This window comes from Zootoca vivipara, chromosome 1 (genome assembly GCF_963506605.1).
Source record: "Zootoca vivipara chromosome 1, rZooViv1.1, whole genome shotgun sequence".
NCBI classification, from domain to species: Eukaryota; Metazoa; Chordata; class Lepidosauria; order Squamata; family Lacertidae; genus Zootoca; species Zootoca vivipara.
This window is the reverse complement of record NC_083276.1, coordinates 113,897,787-113,916,643: the sequence shown is the minus strand read 5'-3', so window position 1 is coordinate 113,916,643 and position 18,857 is coordinate 113,897,787. Positions and strand designations below refer to the sequence as shown.

Genomic DNA, 18,857 nt, shown 5'->3' with positions numbered 1-18,857 from the left:
TACTTAAGCAAATGTTAAAACATAGATTGCCACTAAATGGGTAGAAAAATCCAGTGAGAGAAGCTTACCGTATGGATTCTTAGCCACTGCTGAGTCAGTCAAAATTGGGTCACCTACTCCATATTTGTTTTCAGCACAAATGCGGAATTGGTACTCATGTCCTTCAATTAGTTTCTGAACGCTGCAGCTAGTGATGGGGACATTGGCGGTGACTTGAGCCCAGTTGGGTCTGCTTGTTTCCCGTTTGTCGACAATGTAATTAGTAATGTCTGAGCCTCCATCTTCAAGAGGAGGTTCCCAAGAAAGCATTGCTCGGTCTGTGTACATGTTTACAATCTTCACTGAAGCTGGAGGACCAGGCTTGTCTGGAAAAGAAAAAATTAGGCAGTGAGTGAAGTCTTACAACTGCTACATTTCCCGAAGTTTAAATACCCTGATTCAAATGAACTTTTAGCCTACCTAGTACTTTCAGTTTAATAGTTGCTGATTTGGAACCACTTGCATTTTCAGCTGTAATAGTATAATCTCCTGTTTGCTTTCTATTTACGCTGAAGAGCTCCACAGTAGAGAAATTTCTCTTGGTGGTTATCTTGACTCCTTCAACTGATTTCAGGATCTCCCCTTCTTTCTTCCAACTAATAGTTGGCATAGGCTTGCCGAACACATTAGCCTCAAGACAAACATTGGTTCCAGCTTTTACTACAAGCAAGGATTTCATAGCTACACCGAGTTCTATTTTTGGTGGTACTACAATGTAGAAAAAACATAAAGAAGGGGAGGGGGAAACATACATTCCAGTGAGCATGTAACAATGCGAAGGATAAAAGTATTGCTCAATTCTCATGGTACTCAAATGCATTCCTTACCATTTTCTGACTGAACGGTTATTGGATCAGAAGGTTCAGAAGGCCAGCTAATGTTCACTGCTGTTTTTGCTATGGCTCTAAATTGATACTGTGCACCTTCTTCCAAACCAGTTGCAGTGTACTCTTCCAGGGGTATTTGATGGGGAGTGGTATTGCATCGTACCCATCTTTCTCCAGGCAGTTTACAGGATTCAACAAAGTAGCCAAGTATCTTGCTACCACCATCATGTTTTGGTCTTGCCCAGACAAGAGACACACTACTCTTAGTGACATCAATAACTTCGGGTTTGCCAGGGGGATCTAAAAAGAAATGAGGTCAGGTTAACTCTATGGCATTTGATAGAAAATGTCAAATGATAAGCAACACAAAGGATGCATATCACTGGTATCTTTCTTTCTTTCTTTCTTTCTTTCTTTCTTTCTTTCTTTCTTTCTTTCTTTCTTTCTTTCTTTCTTTTAAAATACAGATAAATTAAGGGTCAAGGAGGGGGAAACTCTGGGCACAATTCAGCCAAAATCAAGGCTTTTGGGCAGAATTCAATAAGCAAATGCTTACCTTACTTGTTGAAATCAGTGCAGTTTAAGAAAGTTTAGCTTTGGCCATATTCTCCTAATGTTATGGGACTTCAGTTATGGGCTCAGTATTAACAATAATAGTTATACATAATGCAATGTATGCAAATGTTTTGCTTACCAACTGGTGTTCTTGCTGTAATAAAATCTGTTGGTTTGCTAGGCTTGCTTGCACCAGCTTTATTCAGAGCATAGATTCTAAATGTGTACTCAAGGCCTTCAATTAAATTTGCACATGGGTATTCTGTGGATCGCACAAGTGTATCATTGGCCTTCACCCAAAGCAAACTGTTCCTTTCTTTACGTTCAATGAGATAACCAGTTATTGGGCTGCCTCCATCACTGTCTGGCCTGTCCCATGCCACAAAAACGCAGTCCTTGTTCACCTTGGTAACACGTGCGTTCTTTGGTTCACTAGGAACATCTGTAGAGAAAGAGATGAGATTTTTTTTTTATTAAAAAAAATCATTTCACCCTTAGAAGTATTCTAATAAAGACTGCACCCTTGTTTGAGGTGGACATACCAAATGGAAACCTTGCAATCATCTTATCGGATGGAAGCGGTTCAGAAATTCCAAATCGGTTTTCAGCGCGAACACGGAACATGTATTCTTCTCCAGGGGTGAGTTTTCCAACTCTGCAGTTCGTCTTTGTGACAGAAGCTACCACTGTTATCCAGTCTCCTCGACTGGTATCACACTTCTCAACCACATAGTTGGTGATGTTGCTACCACCGTCTTCAAGAGGAGTATGCCATGACAAAGAGCAAGCATCAGCATCTATGTCAGAAATTTCGAATGGCGGCTGTGGTGGACCGGGGATATCTACAGAAAGAGATAAACATACAGGTATAAAGGTCATGCTCATTGTTGAATCCGGTTAAGAATGTTGAGAATTAAGGATGGAAAAGAAGATTCAAGGTACCCATGACGACCACTTTGATTTTCTGAGTAGCTACTCCCGAGCTGTTTTCAGCTGTTAGACTGTAATAATCACTGTCTTTCCTAATTACATCTTTAATGATGAGAACTGAAGTGCTGTCTGCTTTATGCACAGCCAGGCGGCTGGAGATTGCCACATCTTTGTCTCCTTTCATCCATTTACAAGTTGGGTGAGGTTTCCCATAAACATGTGCTTCAATCCTGAGTTTCTGCCCAGCCTTTATATTGACATGATCTGGCATCAGAATCTTAGGTGGCACTGAAATTAAAAATCAAACAATAGGAAACAGACATGTAGGTCACACACAAAAATTAATAACTTATGTATATGTATTTTGAATTAGTTCTCACAATCTTTAGCTGATATCATTCTTATTTGAAACAACCATGCATCCCCCCCCCCTGAAAGCAAATGTCAGGCTCCCTGACAGCTTTCATGCTCTTGACCAGCGGTAGCCTGCAACTCTTCAAATGTTGTTGGACCGTGCAACTTCCAACACCCATAGCCACTGGCCATGCTGGCTGCAGCAAATGAGAGTTGCAGTCCAACAGTGTCTGGAAGTGTGGCTAGGCCACAGACTAGCCAGTTATGATCTATATTCTGCAGGAGTAAGGCAAAAGGTCTGATATTACCTCCCCAGACCAACCAAAAGCTGTTTGTTTTCAAATAGTCATCAAGGAACTAGCCCCAATAACTTGTATTCCCCCTAATATCCTTGAAATATAATATCCCTGTAAAACGATTCATTTCCTCCTAGCTTCTTTCGTAGGTTCATTCTAAGGTTTGAGCAGTGTGCTATTTTATTAATTAAATGTATAGCTGTCCTATTCTTCAGATGCAGAAAGTTTCGCAACATCTTATAATGGGGAGGTGCACAAATTTTCAAGGTAAACTTGTGCATAAATGAAGCGAACTATTAATAAACTGACTGCTGGGCCTGGGACCCATATTCAGTACTGTTCGGGCCAGAATTAACACCTAATACTTTGCTCTAGAAAGTCGCAGAGTCTAATTGTGAAGTTTTTAGTAGACCCTTTTGAATGTCTTGTTTGTATGTTGTTGTTTTGGAAAAACAAACAAACCAATAGACCCATTAAGAAAGGAATGTCACTAAAGACATCAGATTAAGTGACAGGACCTAATTTTAAATATCTTTAAGAGGTGACATCCAAATTTAGATACAAAATCAAAATAATTGAATTTAAAATAAAATTCCAATTGTACAAGTGGTCACAGATAGTTAGCTACTTACTCAGTTGCTCTTTAACTTCATAGATGCCTTCGGTTTGTTTTGGCTGGCTTACTCCTACAGCGTTTCTTGCAGCCACTCTAAATTTGTATTTCTTTCCTTCCTTTAGGCCAGCAACAACAATATGAAGATCTTTGACAACGGAGTACTGTGTCCAGTGATCCTCAGCATGACCCTCTTCTTGATAGGCAATGATGTAGCCATCAATTTTAGAACCACCGTCACGCAAAGGTGGCAGCCACCCTAAAGTAGCACTGTTCTTTGTTATTTCAGTCACTTCAAGTTTCCTTGGAGGATCAGGTGCACCTTAAAAATAAAACAGGCAGGCAAATGCTTAGTTTACATAATTTCTAAGATCATGACATTGTCTCATGATTTATTAGTAGGAGGGGAGGACAGAGGAATATATTGTAATGTTTTATTTTTTCATTTGAATACATAAGTCATTAGACCAGTGGTTTCTTTGAACTTTGTAGTAACGTATTGGCCCAAATATAAGCCGCACCCGAATATAAGCTGCACCTTTAAAATTCAAGGGGAAAAGAGAAAAAGAAACCAATACCCGAATATAAGCTGCTCCCTTAAAATTCCACAGGCACTCACACCCATTCCGCATTACCGTATATCTGTTTCAGCAGTGATATAATAAAAGCCAGTTTTTGTAAGGTCGCGAATTTAAGCCGCACTTTAACTTTTCACAGTCAGAATTTGGGGGGGAAAGTGAGGCTTATATTCAGGCCAATATGGTACTTCTATTCTGGTTTGATTGTTTTTTTGTGATCCACACATTGCCTCCACACCCTGGAAGAAGACTCAGCTGACAATGTATTTGTGGACAGGTTATATTCTTTGAAATACAGTGGTACCTCGGGTTAAGAACTTACAGTAATTCATTCTGGAGGTCCGTTCTTAACCTGAAACTGTTCTTAACCTGAGGTACCACTTTAGCTAAAGGGGACTCCTGCTGCCGTTGCGCCACCACTGCACGATTTCTGTTCTCATCCTGAAGCAAAGTTCTTAACCTGGGTTAGCGGAGTCTGTAACCTGAAGCGTCCGTAACCTGAAGCGTCTGTAACCCGAGGTACCACTGTATAGCAAATAGAAGATCTGCCAAACAACATTTAAATAAACGCAGGGAGGTGAAGGTATCTCATAAATATGAGGGGAAGCATTCCTGGGCATGTGAGTGTCTACATTCTGTTGCTCCCCAGTCAAGGATGGGATAAATTTCAGGTGAGCCCTGGGTTTGTGAATCGAATATGTGCCTCAAGACACACTGCCAAAGCACTCGCCCTGAAATACCCTCAAGCCACAGAGATATTTCTGATTGCTAATGCCTGAGTTTTCCCCAACCTAAAATTAAAGGCATCTGAAGGCAGTGTTGTATCAGGAAATTTTTAGTGTTTGATGTTTTATTGTGGTTTTATATGTGTTGGAAGCTGCCCAAAGTGGCCGGGGCAACCCAACCAGATAGGCAGGGTATAAATAATGAATTTATTTATTTATTTATTTATTTATTTATTATTATTATGCACAGTGACAACTGATTTTGACTATCGGAACTATCATACAAAATCTGAATCTGCTGAATGAAATAATACAGAAACTACATCAATAAAGACTTACTTAGCGGATCTGTTGCCAGGATTGGTTTGGGCGTGTCCCTTGGAACACCAGGGCCATATTCATTGACAGCAGTGACTCTGAAGAAATATTCAGTTCCTGGCATAAGATTAGAAACCTTGAAACTAGTCTTCTTTACATCATCGGTAAGTTTTGCCCAGGTCTTTCTCTCGGCCTCACGTTTTTCCACGATGTAATGTGTGACAGGACTACCACCGTCATTTTCAGGTGGAGCCCATGAAATCTGACAGGACGTTTTTGTGACATCCTTGACACTGAGCTCCGCTACAGGTCCAGGAGTATCTGTTGAAGGAAAGGAAAGAATAAACAACCAATATTAGGCCACAATTATAATACATTCATAAATCATAGAAAAAAAATTAATAGATGTTAGAATTATTGACATTACTCACCAAGGACACGGACATTCACAAAGACTGCCTTTTCTCCAGCAGGGTTAACAACTGTCAAAGTGTATTTGCCTGAATCATCCCGTGTAGAATCGGGGATGACACAGAAGGCCATTGTGTCAACCAGGTCAACTTGGCCCCTTCTGATCACATTATCAATTCCCACTTTCCTCCAGGTAACTTTAGGTGCTGGTCGCCCTCGAATAATGGCAAAAAGTCTTATGGGGCATCCTGCTCTGACTATGAGTAACTTTCTCAGGCTTGCATCCAAATCAATTTCAGGAGGTTCTGAAAAGGAACATTAAAAGTTAAGATTCTGAAAGCAATTTTAAAAATAGCAAATAATTTAATGGCCTGTTGGCAAAATTACCGAGAATTTCTTTGGGAGAAACAGCTTCTTTCAAATCAGCTGGCCGGCCAATGCCTACTTGATTTTGGGCAGAGACCCGGAACTCATATAGTTCTTTCTCCTCCAAGCTGGTCACTGTAAATTCTGTATGAATAACTTGTGCAGCGACATTGCATCTTTTCCAGCCTTCATCAGGACCTGCTTTTTCAGTTTTGGGTCTCATTTCTACCACATAGCCAATAATAGGAGCCCCACCATCATAGACTGGCTTTCCCCATCCAAGAGTAATAGAGGTCTTTGTGCTATCAACAACCTTAAGATTAATGGGAGGACCAGGTGGTTCTGCAAGATGACAGAAAAATACAGAAGTAAGCATATCAGTGAATCAGAGAAAGATCATTTAAATTAAAGTATTACTAATAAAATAATACAGGAAAGATCAGTACCTATTGGATCCTTTGCTATTGCTGGTTTTGATGGGTAGCTTGGTTCACCAATTCCAATTTCATTTTCTGCCCTGACACGGAACTGATATTCATATCCTGGAATCAGATTGGTAACTTTCTTGCGTCTCTCTGGAATTGCAGTTTTGGTAACAGGAACCCACCTTAACGACCTTTTCTCTTTCTTCTCTAATATATATCCTGTGATTGATTTACCACCATCATATTCTGGTGGATTCCAAACTACGGTCATCTCTTCTTTGCTGACCTTTGTGACTTCTGGAGGATCTGGACGACCAGGTCTATTATACTTTGTTTTTGCTATAATTGGCTTAGTCTCTGTTGGAGGACCAGTGCCCATTTTATTCTCTGCACGGACCCTGAATATATATTCATTGTCTTCAATGAGATGTGTTACATGTGTATAGGTCATTATCACGGAGGAGGAATACGTGGTCCAAACCATTCGTCTGCTTTCACATTTCTCTACGATGTAGTTCTGTATTTCACAACCACCATCATCTTCAGGTACATCCCAGCTGACCTTGCATCGGTCAGTTGAAACATCAGCCACCTTCAAATTTCTTACAGGTCCTGGTTTGTCCAAAACATTTACAGTAGCAAATGCTACAAAGCTACCAGCTGGATTAGTGGCAGTAATAACATATTTACCGCCATCTGTGCGCCTTGCTTTTGAGAGAAGGAACTTAGATGAGTCTGAAGTTGTTTCAATTGTGGCCCTTGGAGATTGGGCTAGATCTGCAGAATCCTTTGCCCAAGATACTTCTGGTTGGGGCTTACCTCTAAGTCCTGCTACTATTTTTATTGGTTCACCAGCTTTCACAGTAAGTACTCCAGACAGCTTCAGATCAAGTACAGGTTTCTGAACTTCTTCTTTAACAACAACTTCACTTGTCTTCACCCAGTCACTTTCACCGCCTTCATTCTTTGTCTGAACTCTGAACTGATAAATTTTATTTTCAACGCATTTGTCAACCATATAGTGTGTTTCCTTAATGCTACCTTTGTGCACTCTTTCCCATTCATCTGAATCCTTCAGTTTTCTTTCAACATGGTATGTTAAATTGGGGCTGCCACCATCGTAGTCTGGCCTCCTCCATTTTAGATATACAAATGTCTTTCCTGTTTCTGCAATGTGAAGGTTTTCAGGCTCCCCTGGCCTGTCAACAGGGTTAATAGCAAGGATTGGAGTTTTGGTCTCAACAATTGGACCTGGACCGACTTTGTTTTCTGCACAAACACGGAAGAAATATTCATGATTTTCGACGAGATGTGCTTTCACTATCCGCTTAGTAAGATCAGAAGAAACTATTGACCAGCCTCTCTGGTTTGGTTGACGATACTCTACTATATAGTTTGTAATTTCTGAGCCACCGTTATCTTCAGGATTCTCCCAAGACACCATGCAAGAATCTTTAGTGACATAGGTTATTTTCAGGTTCTGGCAAGGCCCTGGCCTATCAAGTACATTAACAATGGCTGATGCTTGGGCGTGTCCACTGCTGTTCTTAGCTGTAATTAGGTATTTTCCATGGTCTGCTCTTACAGCAGGTTTTATTTGTAGCTCTATATGAGGGAATTCATTAATTATGTCAGTACGCTTATCTTTTATTATATTTTTGCCATCTCTAGACCATGTTATGTCAGGATCTGGTCTGCCTCTCACTTTGCCTGTAATCCTTATTGTTTGGCCTACTCTGACAGTAATTACATCTCGGCAGGTCAAATCCAGTTCTACCTCTGGAGGCATGAGAATGTCTTTGGCAAGAACTGTTTCTGGCAATTCTCTGGGTTCTCCCTCTCCTACAATATTAGCAGCTTTAATGCGGAATCTATATTCATTTCCTTCAATTAACCCAGGTACTGTAAAGGCACATTGTCTGATGAGTTCATCTTTGTTAATTCTATTCCACTGAGTAGTTCCACCTTTCTGGCATTCCACAACATATCCCAGGATGGGGCTACCACCATCCTTGAGTGGCTTAGTCCATACTAGCTCAGCTGTTTCTCTGGTCTTATCTTTGAGTTTTGGATTAATGGGAGGTCCAGGAGGTGTCATAGGACGTGATGCTTTGATTGGATCAGAAGGTGGAGATGGTTTGCTTATGCCAGCACTGTTTTCTGCAAAAACACGGAATTCATATGTGCTGCCCTCAAAGAGGCCTGTAGCTCTGAATTTCAGATCAAGCACTGGAGATTTGCTGACACGTATCCATTTCCCTGAGATTTCACGGCGTTCAAGTATGTATCCAGTTATTGGACTTCCACCATCAGATTTTGGCACAGTCCAACATACAGTTGCGCCATTTTCTGTAATATCATTAACTACTGGTTTACCAGGTGGAGATGGTGGATCATGCAGAGTCTTGGCAACTGCTGGTTTTGAATCAAGAGGTGGACCAATGCCTATCTTATTCTCTGCACAAACTCGGAAAATATATTCACAGCCCTTCTGTAGACGTGGAATTTTAATTCTAGTTTGATTAGTCCCTGAAGAGACCACTCCCCAGGTTTCTTTCCTTGTCTCTCGCTTCTCAACAATGTAATTAATCAGAGGGCTTCCACCATCATCTTTAGGAGGTCGCCAAGCAATAACCATATGATCGGGGGTGACTTCCAGAATATCAATGGGGCCATTTGGAGGACCAGGAACATCCAAAACTGTTAGATGAACAGGAACAGTTCTGCTTCCAGCTACATTGGATACTGTGAGCAGATATTCTCCAGTGTCTTTTCTTGTGCAGCTTTGAATAGTGAGAACTGTAGAGTAATTATCAGTATCAATCTTGTAATTGCCTTCTGATTTGATTTCAATATTATCAGTGACCCATTTTGCAGTGGGAACAGGTACGCCTCTCATGATTGCAGGGAACCGTACTGTGCTGCCAGCTTTAACAACAAGGCCTTCTATTAATTTCACATCTAGATCAACTGATGGTGGCACTGAAATTAAAAAAAATAATACACAGATTTTATTATAGATATTTCCCCATTACAAGAGTTACATTTAAGCAGTGAATATGAAATCTGTGCACGGACATACAAATTCATAGGTTACCTATTTTTTCTTGGCACTCTATTGGTATGGTTGTGTCTGGAAGACTAAGACCCACAATATTTTGGGCTTTTACGCGGAATTTGTAAATCTTCCCTTGTTGTAGACCAGTAACAACACATTCTGGCACAGGGACTGTTTTGAATTTGGTCCAGTCTTCTTTCCCTTCTTCTTGGTACTCCACCAAAAATCCAGTTATTTCAGCACCACCATCCCGATCAGGCCAATTCCAAGCAAGAGACACTTGAGTCCTGTCAACATCTACATGATGCAAGTTCTTTGGTGGGCCAGGAGGATCTTTTAAAATGAGATGAAAACAGGATTAGCATTTCTATATACACAAATAAACATTTCCTAATGCTGATACACATTGTATAGATCAACACGGTTGACAAAGCTTTTTTTTTTTTAAGAACACAAAATATTAAGTGAACTGTGCTTACGAAGTGGATCTATAGCCTTAATAGGCTTCGGGGTTTCAACGTAAGGACCTCTTCCATACTGGTTCTCAGCAGCAACACGGAAGAGATACTGAGTGCCTTCCATGAGGTATTTAGCCAACAGACTGTGTTTCTTAGAAGATGATGATATTGGTAGCCACTGAGCAGCAGCAACATCTTTCCTTTCCACAACGTAATTCGTAATGACGGAGCCACCATTGTCCTCAGGTTCCTTCCAAGTCAGATAGCAAGAATCTCTTCTCACTTCACTGACCTGTAGATTCCTGGGAGGCCCAGGCTTATCTGAAAAAACAAAACAAAACAAAATAATTGTCCAATGTAGTCTATGTTTGAAAAAAATGTATTAATTATATTATTTGCAAGAAATAGTATTTTCATTATGATTGTATACTTCTTATTTGTAGAAAATGAGGATGGACAGCCTCTAACCATTTTTAATTTCTAAACATTTTTCATCTGAACTTGGATAATTAAACCTGACACAAATTACAGGATATCAAATAAAACTAGTTTGTGTACAACACCCCTCACCTCGATTTCTTCAACAAATTTACAGTAGCTTCACTGTATGTATGTTTGTGTTGCGGCTAGGGCAACCCAGTCAGATGGACAGGGTACGAATAATAAAATTATTAGTATTATAAATTTCAGTGACTATGAATCTCAGAGAACAATTAATATTTTCCAAAGACTTTGGCTGCACCCACCCATATTTGGTGTGTGTGTGTTTTAACACCACAAGGATTCTGTTAATGCTTCATAACATTTAGAAAATTCCCTTCCAAAGTTGGGGAACAAGGTTGCTAACAGATGATGAAAAATATAACTTTTCATTCCTGTTTTTCTGTTGTACATAGGTATGTTCCTATCATTCACATCTTTCATGTTTTATCTCCCAGTAGAAGTGTTAACATCATTTCATTCATTACCTAGAACAAGAACTTTTACTGAAACAGTCTTTGATCCAACCGGATTCTCCACGGTCAGGGAGTAATTCCCTCCGTCTTCATGGACTGCGTGTCGAATTTCAAGCTTACTGCCAACTCCTGTAACCTCAATATCTGCCTTTGTAGGAACTTCCTTATCTTCTTTCTTCCAAGTCACTTTTGGGAATGGAATTCCTTTAATTACAGCACTTAGCCTCAATGTATCTCCAACTTTTACATGTTGTTCTCGTGTCATATTAGCATCCAGGATTAAATCAGGAGCCTCTGTAAAAAAAAAGAGACTTCGTGTTCAGACAATATATCCACTTTGGCCCTTTAAGACAAATTAAAATATCATGTTCTGCTTACCAAGTCTGTCCTTGACTTCAACTGGATCACGAACATTAGCTGGCTCGGATTCTCCTGCCCCATTGACTGCAAAGACTCTGAATCTATATTTGGTACCCTCAGTGAGGCCGGTGACATTGTATTTTGTCTCAGGGCAAGAATCTGCTGTATGGTTGGCTTTTTTCCACTCCTCATCTCCATCCTTTTGGTACTCAATGAGATAGCCTATGATCTTGCCTCCTCCATCATGACGTGGTGGTTGCCAGGACAATTGAACGGAACTTTTAGTTTTATCCACTGCTTCAGGATTAATTGGTGGACTTGGTTTTACTGTAAAAACGGAAAAAACAAAAAACAAAACCATTACATTAGAATAATGAATCTGAAAAAGATTAATCGGTACCAAGTAATATCACAAATATAATGTTTTATAATATACCGATTGGATCCTTAGCAAAGAATGGTTTTGAGGGTGGACTAGGATCACCAACGCCAATTTCATTTTCTGCTGAAACTCGGAATTCATATTCACAGCCTTCAAGAAGATCTGTTACCCTGAACTGAGTATCTGGGTAAATATGATCTTTGGTGGCTCTTGCCCATCGAGTAGACATAGTTTCCTTCTTTTCAAGTATGTAATTGGTTATTGGCTTTCCTCCATCATATGGTTTCTTCCAGGTAACTAAAGCAGAATTTTTGGTGATGCCTTTAATGATAGGTTGCTCTGGTGCAGCAGGAACACCTGAAGAAATAACGTTTTAAAGTTTTAAATCCATTTCATACAAAAAAAAATTATATGAAAATACAAGTGAAGTAGAAATATGGTGGAGACTTAAGTAAAATGAATTAGCAAATAAACAACATACTGAAACGATCCTTGGCCTTCATTTCATCAGATATTAAAGGATCACTCATGCCATACAAATTTTCAGCATAAATTCGGACAACATAATCTCTTCCCTCAAGTAATTTAGGGACTTTGCATGTTGTCTTGACATTGGCTGATGTGACTGGCATCCAGAGGTCTCTGTTTGCATCTCTCTTCTCAATAATGTAATTTGTAATTGGACTTCCTCCATCATCCAAGGGAGGTTTCCAGGAGATAACAAAATGATCTTTAGTAACTTCATCAAAAATAACTGGGCCCACTGGAGGTTGAGGACGGTCTGTTTAAAAGTAAAAGAAATATATTTATGGATCGAACACCAATGCACAGATCAAACACCCCTAGAAAATGAAGAAAAATAAACAGGGCAAAATGGTTAAGACACAGAATAGCTGCAAAAGGTGATAAAGTGGTATGTAGGAATGCTGTGGCATGTGGCAAAGGGGCTCATTGGGACGTGTCAATTGGCATAAATGGGTGGGACCCCTTCTACAAGTGGAAATACCGTCTGCTTACAATAAGGAACCTTTTGGAACTAAATCATTGCTCTTTCCCCCAACACTTTGGATGGTAAGGACTTGCAAAGGCGTGGTTAGGACACCCCATCATCACATATTTCAATTAAAACAGGAACTTATGTCCCCATGAGATGTAGGTGTTGTTCTGAGTGAGAATACAGTCATGAACTGGGGCCTAACCTGGGGAAATCACCTTCATTTTTCTTGATTAACGTTTTCATAAATAAACTGAGTATCTGTTATCAGAAAAGTTCCTCACAATGTGCATTAGATTAAATGTTATCATGGGATGCCATCCCACCCTCATTTGATCAGCTCTAATTCATACCACACGTGGAAAGAACCTATTTTAGCACTATAGCAATACTTACCAACTACAGTAACTTGACAGAAACCTTTTCTTGATCCTGAACTGTTTTCTACAATGACACAATATTTGCCTGAATCTTCACGGACAGATTTTAATATCCCTAAGCAAAGAGTAGCTGGAGTAGTCTGGATCTTTATCCGTTTGTCTTCTTTCACAGAAATTTCATCTTTGAGCCATGTAATCTTTGGTGCTGGTTTGCCTGAGTAACGGCCGGTCAGACTGAAAGCTTCTCCTACTCGGACAGTGAGCTTCTCTCGGATATCAAGTTCAAGTTGTGGAGGAGCTACAAGTATTGTTAAAGAAAAGAAGAATCAGTGATATCTATAAAAACTCACAGATCATCCAGTGCACATTTGCTCCAGAATGGAAACTTACCAATTTCATCTTTGCATGTGATGGGCTTCGTAACAAATGATGGTTTGCCTTGTCCCACGATATTGCAAGCGCTCACACGATACTCATAAGTGTCACCTTCTTTCAAGTCTTCAACTGTGTATTTCCTGTCAAGCATTTTCTCTTTCGTAACTCTGGTAAATTTCTCTTTCCCAATAAGGCGGCTTTCCAAAACATACATGGTTATATCAGAGCCACCGTTGTACTTAGGTGGGTTCCAGGTCAGTGTAACAGAATCCTTCGTTACTGCTTTGACTTCCAGATCCTCGGGCCTCTCTGGCACAGCTAGAAATAAACACGTGCAACATGTTAGGTACTTTTCCCAAGGCAAATTCTCCTCATCAGTACTGATAAAATAGACAATAAAGGCTTACATATTGGGTCTCTGATTAAAATCTCTTTTGTTGTCTCCACAAATGGGCCCATGCCAATCATATTCTCAGGTGCAATTCGGAAGAAGTATGCTTTGCCCTCCATCAGCCCCTGAACTGTTGCATTCTGCCTGGTGACTGTATATGTCACTGGGGTCCAAGCCCTGTGGTCTGTTTCACGCTTTTCAATAATGTAGTTGGTGACAGCTGAGCCACCATCATCTTCAGGAGAAAACCACGTAAGTTTGCAAGAGTCGTTCGTTAGGTTCTCAGTAAGGAATGGAATGCCAACTGGACCCGGAACATCTGTGAAGGAAATAAATATAGTTTTAAGATGGACATTTAACATTTGTGTAATTGGAACCCAAATAATAACATAGATGCTTATTTATTTGTATATTTATATAACCCCACCCACCCACTCATATAATATACCAAGGCAGTGCACAATATAAAATACTATAAAACAATACAAAATAATCACAAGAATGACTGGCTCATCTAAATAAAGGAAATTAAGCAACTGAATAGGCCTGTCTGCATAAGAACATCTTCCAAGAGATGTCTGAAGGTTAACGGTGAGGCTATCCACTGATTCTCTGTTGGAAGAGTTTTCTGCAGTATGGAACCGATGGCACACTAAGGTCTGTGAGACATTGGGAACAACCAACAGCACTTCTTTAGATGACCTAAGTCATCGAAATGGGATAGAAGGGAGCAGACACTTCTTATGGTACCTTGGACCCAAGTTATTCAGGGCTTTGTACATGAACCTCCATCCTGATCCAGTAACATATGGGTAGCCAGTGCAACTGCATCAACAAAGGTGTCACTTTCTGTCATTCATCCAACAGCCACCTGCCCTCATCAGCAGTCTAGCCACCAGCAAGTCAGCTTTCAGTGCTTACCTAGCACATCAACGATAATAGTCTTCTTTCTTTCTCCACCGGCATTTTTAGCGACAAGAGTGTATAGGCCCTGGTGGCTTCTCTTGCAGTTCTTTATAACCATAGAAGAACTAATGGCAGTTTCCTCGATTTTAGCCTCCTCTGGGAGAGCTCTGTCATCCCTCGTCCAGGTGATTGTTGGTGGTGGCTTTCCTGAGACATAAGCTATAATGCGGATCACTCCACCAGCATGGACCACGATTCTGTCTTTCACATGAGCATCTAGCATGAGATCGGGAGCAACTGTAGAAACAAACAATATATTTTATATTTAGTTTCCATTCTTTTACCCACACAAGAAAAAAGAGAGGTTATTTTATCATAAGATATACCTATTCTGTCCTTCATTTCAAGGACTTCCGTGACATCTCCTGGCTCTCCAATACCAGCAGCATTGATTGCTCTGACTCTAAATCTGTAGAAACCTCCTTCTTTCAATCCTGCCAAAACAAACTTGGTTCCTCTTATTTCTTTATCTTTTGCCTGAAAACAAAAATATATTTTGTGTCTTTGGTGGAATCTACACACATATTAAAAACGCTGTGAAAATGCTTTTCTAAAAACCATTTTGAAAAATACATTGGATTTTGCATAGCTCACTGTCACTACCTAGTGTCACACTTGTATGTTGCACTTTACAACACAAAACGTTTTATTTGCAGCGGTGATACCTGAATACCTTCATTCCTTTCTCCTGAACCTCCTTACTTCATGCCTGTCCCCACACCACATCACTTATCTCCCTCCCTTATCTTTCACTCATGCTACCATTAAAAGCCACCTACAGGGAAGGGAAACAATGGGTTTTTGCTGCTTCTAGGCCACACAGATGAGTTGGTGGCCCTTTCAGTAATTCAGTACGTTCCTCTGTATGTTCAGTTATGGAATCCTGACATAATGTTTCAAATAAATTTCCAACGGCAGCATTTCACCTACCTTTTCCCATTCTTCTTTCCCTTCTTCTTTAAATTCAACAAGGTAACCAGTGACTTTAGAACCACCATCTTTTAATGGAGGAGTCCATTCAAGGTCAACGGAAGATTTTGTCCAATCAGTAACTTTTGGAAATGGAGGACCAGGTGGAGCTGGGGGGAAAATAATAATGCACCATTCTGTCACAAGACTATGTATTTATTATTTAACAAACATATACCATCTATACCATCTTTTAGTATATTCCCCCCTTTCACACCAAATAAATAAATTAATCTTAATTACTTACAGATTGGGTCTCTTGCAGTTATTGGATCAGACGGCATGCTTGGCGGTCCAACACCGGCGGCATTAATAGCATAGACACGGAACTGGTAATCTGAACCTTCAATAAGGCCAGGTACTTTGTAAGAAACTCCCAGTGTCATAGGTTTAATAGGATCACGGTTAAGCCTTGTCCATCTCTTTCCAGTGGTCTCTTTACGTTCCAGCCAATAACCTGTCACGGGGGAGCCTCCATCATATTCTGGTTCCTCCCAGTTGACGGTCATCGAGTCATGTGTGACACTGCTGACGGTTGGTTTGTCACAAATTCCAGGAACAGCTAGGGAATAAAGTACACCAAGAGTCAAACAAAGCGCCGGGGCCCACATAGACCATTTATGTATGGTATTTATGCTATACCCTTCATTTGGAGTTTCCTTTCCCAGTCTTTCATTAGCCCCCTACAGATACAACCTTTGTAAAGTAAGTGGGGCAGGGCTATAGAAAGTCCTCCTTTTTCTTTGTTATACCTAACTGTCAAGTTTGTATCTAGTTCCTAGAATCCTGTGCTAGAGTCATGGCTGAGCTTCTTCAACCTGAAAAGCCCTTTTTACAATAGCTCTGCACCAATTGCCAGCATTTTGTATTTGTTGGAATAGCAGAGCTGATGAAGGGTTCCTTTGCCACAGCACTGTGCTTCATTGTGTATAGCAGAGCACAAGACCACACTGATAATTGAACGTTTTATTATTTTATGGTGAAGAAAAGCAAAGGTACGGTCTATGCTGTGCTAAATACAATCTAAAATGATATAAGTACAGATTCAATATTTAACATTTAAAATAGGTATGGTTTTAAGATGAAACAGAAAAAATAGCCACAAAAGATCTATTTCTGAAAAGCTTTTAAAAACTATTATAGGCATTTTAGCCATACAGAAGATTAAATAATAATAATAATAATAATAATAATAATAATAATAATAATAATAATTTTAACTTGGGGCTCTCATACTATCGAATCACATTACTTACGTTCTGCTTTGCCAATAAATATATAAGCAGGTGATATTTGAGATAACTTACTGAATAGATTTCTGGCAGTTTCAGGTTCACTATCAAGAGGTTCTCCAATGCCATATTTATTTTGTGCCATGATGCGGAATATGTATTCATGCCCTTCTAGTAGTTTGGGTACTGTGAAGATGCATTCCTTAGGTTCGTTGGTAACATGGACCCAGGTCCTTCTGTTTGCTTCCTTCTTTTCAATAACATAGTTAGTTATCTTAGATCCACCATCATCTTTAGGAGGAAGCCAAGAAATTGTCATCTGATCGGCGGAAATAAATTCAAATTTAATGGGTCCTTCTGGTGGTCCAGGGCGACCTGAAAAATACATTTTATAAAGCATTAATTGTTGTCAAAGTTGAGGGTTATATTGTTGTGGTTGGCATCCATCTGTCTTGGGAGGAAATGGAAGAGTTTGCCTTCAGGGATGAAGCCAAACCATTGGAGAGTTACAGCGCCTGCTGTGGCTGCAGAGACTGATAACAGGAGAGACATGTTTTGAACATTTTATAACAAATAGTAAATTAGGTTGCCAATGCCAAAATACATTGATATTTACCTAGCACATTCAGCCTCATCTCCTTTGAATCGGTTCCAAAGTTATTGACAGCAGTTATAGTGTACAAGCCTGTGTCTTTTCTGCGAGATTGCTGTATCAGCAAAGTACAGGAATCTTCATCCACAATCTTGTTGACATGTTGGTCATACAGCACTGGCAATTTGTCATCAGGTTTCTTTGGATGAGCTTTGACCCAAGTCAATGTCGGGAAGGGGACACCCTTTATTTTGGCTACAATCTTGATGTCTGTCCCTTCTTCTGCCTCCATAAATTCTTTGAGTTCAATAGACGGAGGGCCTACAAACAAAAGCAAGCAAAAATTATTGAGCCTCTTACAGAAGTCAAAATGCTTTGCAATGCGTTTGCCACTGTAGGCACAGGATTTCTGCAGCCCTGTGCAGGGTAGACCGTGCAAATGAACACAAGAGATTGCTATTGGGTTTGGGTAAGGCAATGGGCATATATCCATCATCAGTCAACCTGTGTGCTGGCTGACAGGGACCCAATGAGGGATGACTCTGTGCTGGGGAGTTGCCCCAAACATGGACCGGGTGCCACGACAGGGCATCATTGCAAGAGGCATATTGGCCTATAATGTGGGCTCTCAGACAGTCACCCCACCTGGACCCCTTTAGCGGGGTACCTGTTCAATGTAGGATTCAGCCCAATGTGAGGAGGGCATTGCCATGTGACCATCCATTTGCCTGGCTGTGTGGGAAGATGGCAGACCCCCTGGGACTGGCCTGCGGCCACACTGTGTAACAAAAACACTGCTCCCCCAGAGCCCCAGGTGAGCAGATATTTGAAGCGCAATAATAACTAATGCTTTGCAGCACTTACATGTCTGATCTTTGACGACAACTGGCCCAACAGTAGGTGACGGTCTGCTTGGACCTGCTTCATTCACCGCTTTCACTCTGAATTCATATTCATCACCTTCTTTAAGGTCTTCAACAGTAAACTTTGTTTCTTCCACATCCCGTCTATTGCACTGTCGCCAGGCTTCCTTCCCTTCACCAGTACGGTCCCAGCGAAGGCACTCCACATTATAATGTGTTACGGGAGCACCACCGTCATTCTTTGGAGGTTTCCATGTCAAGCTTACCGTGTTCTTTGTTATAAGACCAATCTTGAGCTTGATAGGTGGGTCAGGAGGATCTTTGTTTTTTGAAAAGGAGCAAAGTAAAATGTAAGTAGTGCCCTACAATAAAGTATCATTAGTAAAAACAAATGTCCCACTTTGCTACACCCTTGAAGTATTTAAGTATTTATTTTCAAACAAC

General features: G+C 40.4%; 1 protein-coding gene across 50 annotated transcripts in view; it reads right to left on the bottom strand.

Moving 5' to 3' along the window:
* TTN (titin) overlaps positions 1 to 18,857 on the bottom strand; it is a 307,843-nt gene that overhangs the window by 65,730 nt on the left and 223,256 nt on the right. For all 50 annotated transcript variants that reach the window (XM_035133990.2, XM_035134229.2, XM_035134116.2 and 47 more), the window contains 27 exons: positions 18,415 to 18,732; positions 17,575 to 17,871; positions 17,034 to 17,333; positions 15,974 to 16,288; positions 15,688 to 15,836; positions 15,084 to 15,234; positions 14,713 to 14,994; positions 13,808 to 14,110; positions 13,416 to 13,718; positions 13,042 to 13,323; positions 12,133 to 12,432; positions 11,706 to 12,008; positions 11,288 to 11,596; positions 10,922 to 11,203; positions 9,975 to 10,274; positions 9,535 to 9,828; positions 6,459 to 9,419; positions 6,034 to 6,354; positions 5,667 to 5,951; positions 5,257 to 5,556; positions 3,634 to 3,936; positions 2,364 to 2,639; positions 1,964 to 2,263; positions 1,561 to 1,863; positions 867 to 1,166; positions 460 to 747; positions 69 to 365 (listed from right to left, as the gene is read on the bottom strand). In XM_035133990.2, the coding sequence (XP_034989881.2) occupies positions 69 to 365; positions 460 to 747; positions 867 to 1,166; positions 1,561 to 1,863; positions 1,964 to 2,263; positions 2,364 to 2,639; positions 3,634 to 3,936; positions 5,257 to 5,556; positions 5,667 to 5,951; positions 6,034 to 6,354; positions 6,459 to 9,419; positions 9,535 to 9,828; positions 9,975 to 10,274; positions 10,922 to 11,203; positions 11,288 to 11,596; positions 11,706 to 12,008; positions 12,133 to 12,432; positions 13,042 to 13,323; positions 13,416 to 13,718; positions 13,808 to 14,110; positions 14,713 to 14,994; positions 15,084 to 15,234; positions 15,688 to 15,836; positions 15,974 to 16,288; positions 17,034 to 17,333; positions 17,575 to 17,871; positions 18,415 to 18,732 (10,422 nt within the window). The remainder of the gene's footprint in view (positions 1 to 68; positions 366 to 459; positions 748 to 866; positions 1,167 to 1,560; positions 1,864 to 1,963; positions 2,264 to 2,363; positions 2,640 to 3,633; positions 3,937 to 5,256; positions 5,557 to 5,666; positions 5,952 to 6,033; positions 6,355 to 6,458; positions 9,420 to 9,534; positions 9,829 to 9,974; positions 10,275 to 10,921; positions 11,204 to 11,287; positions 11,597 to 11,705; positions 12,009 to 12,132; positions 12,433 to 13,041; positions 13,324 to 13,415; positions 13,719 to 13,807; positions 14,111 to 14,712; positions 14,995 to 15,083; positions 15,235 to 15,687; positions 15,837 to 15,973; positions 16,289 to 17,033; positions 17,334 to 17,574; positions 17,872 to 18,414; positions 18,733 to 18,857) is intronic.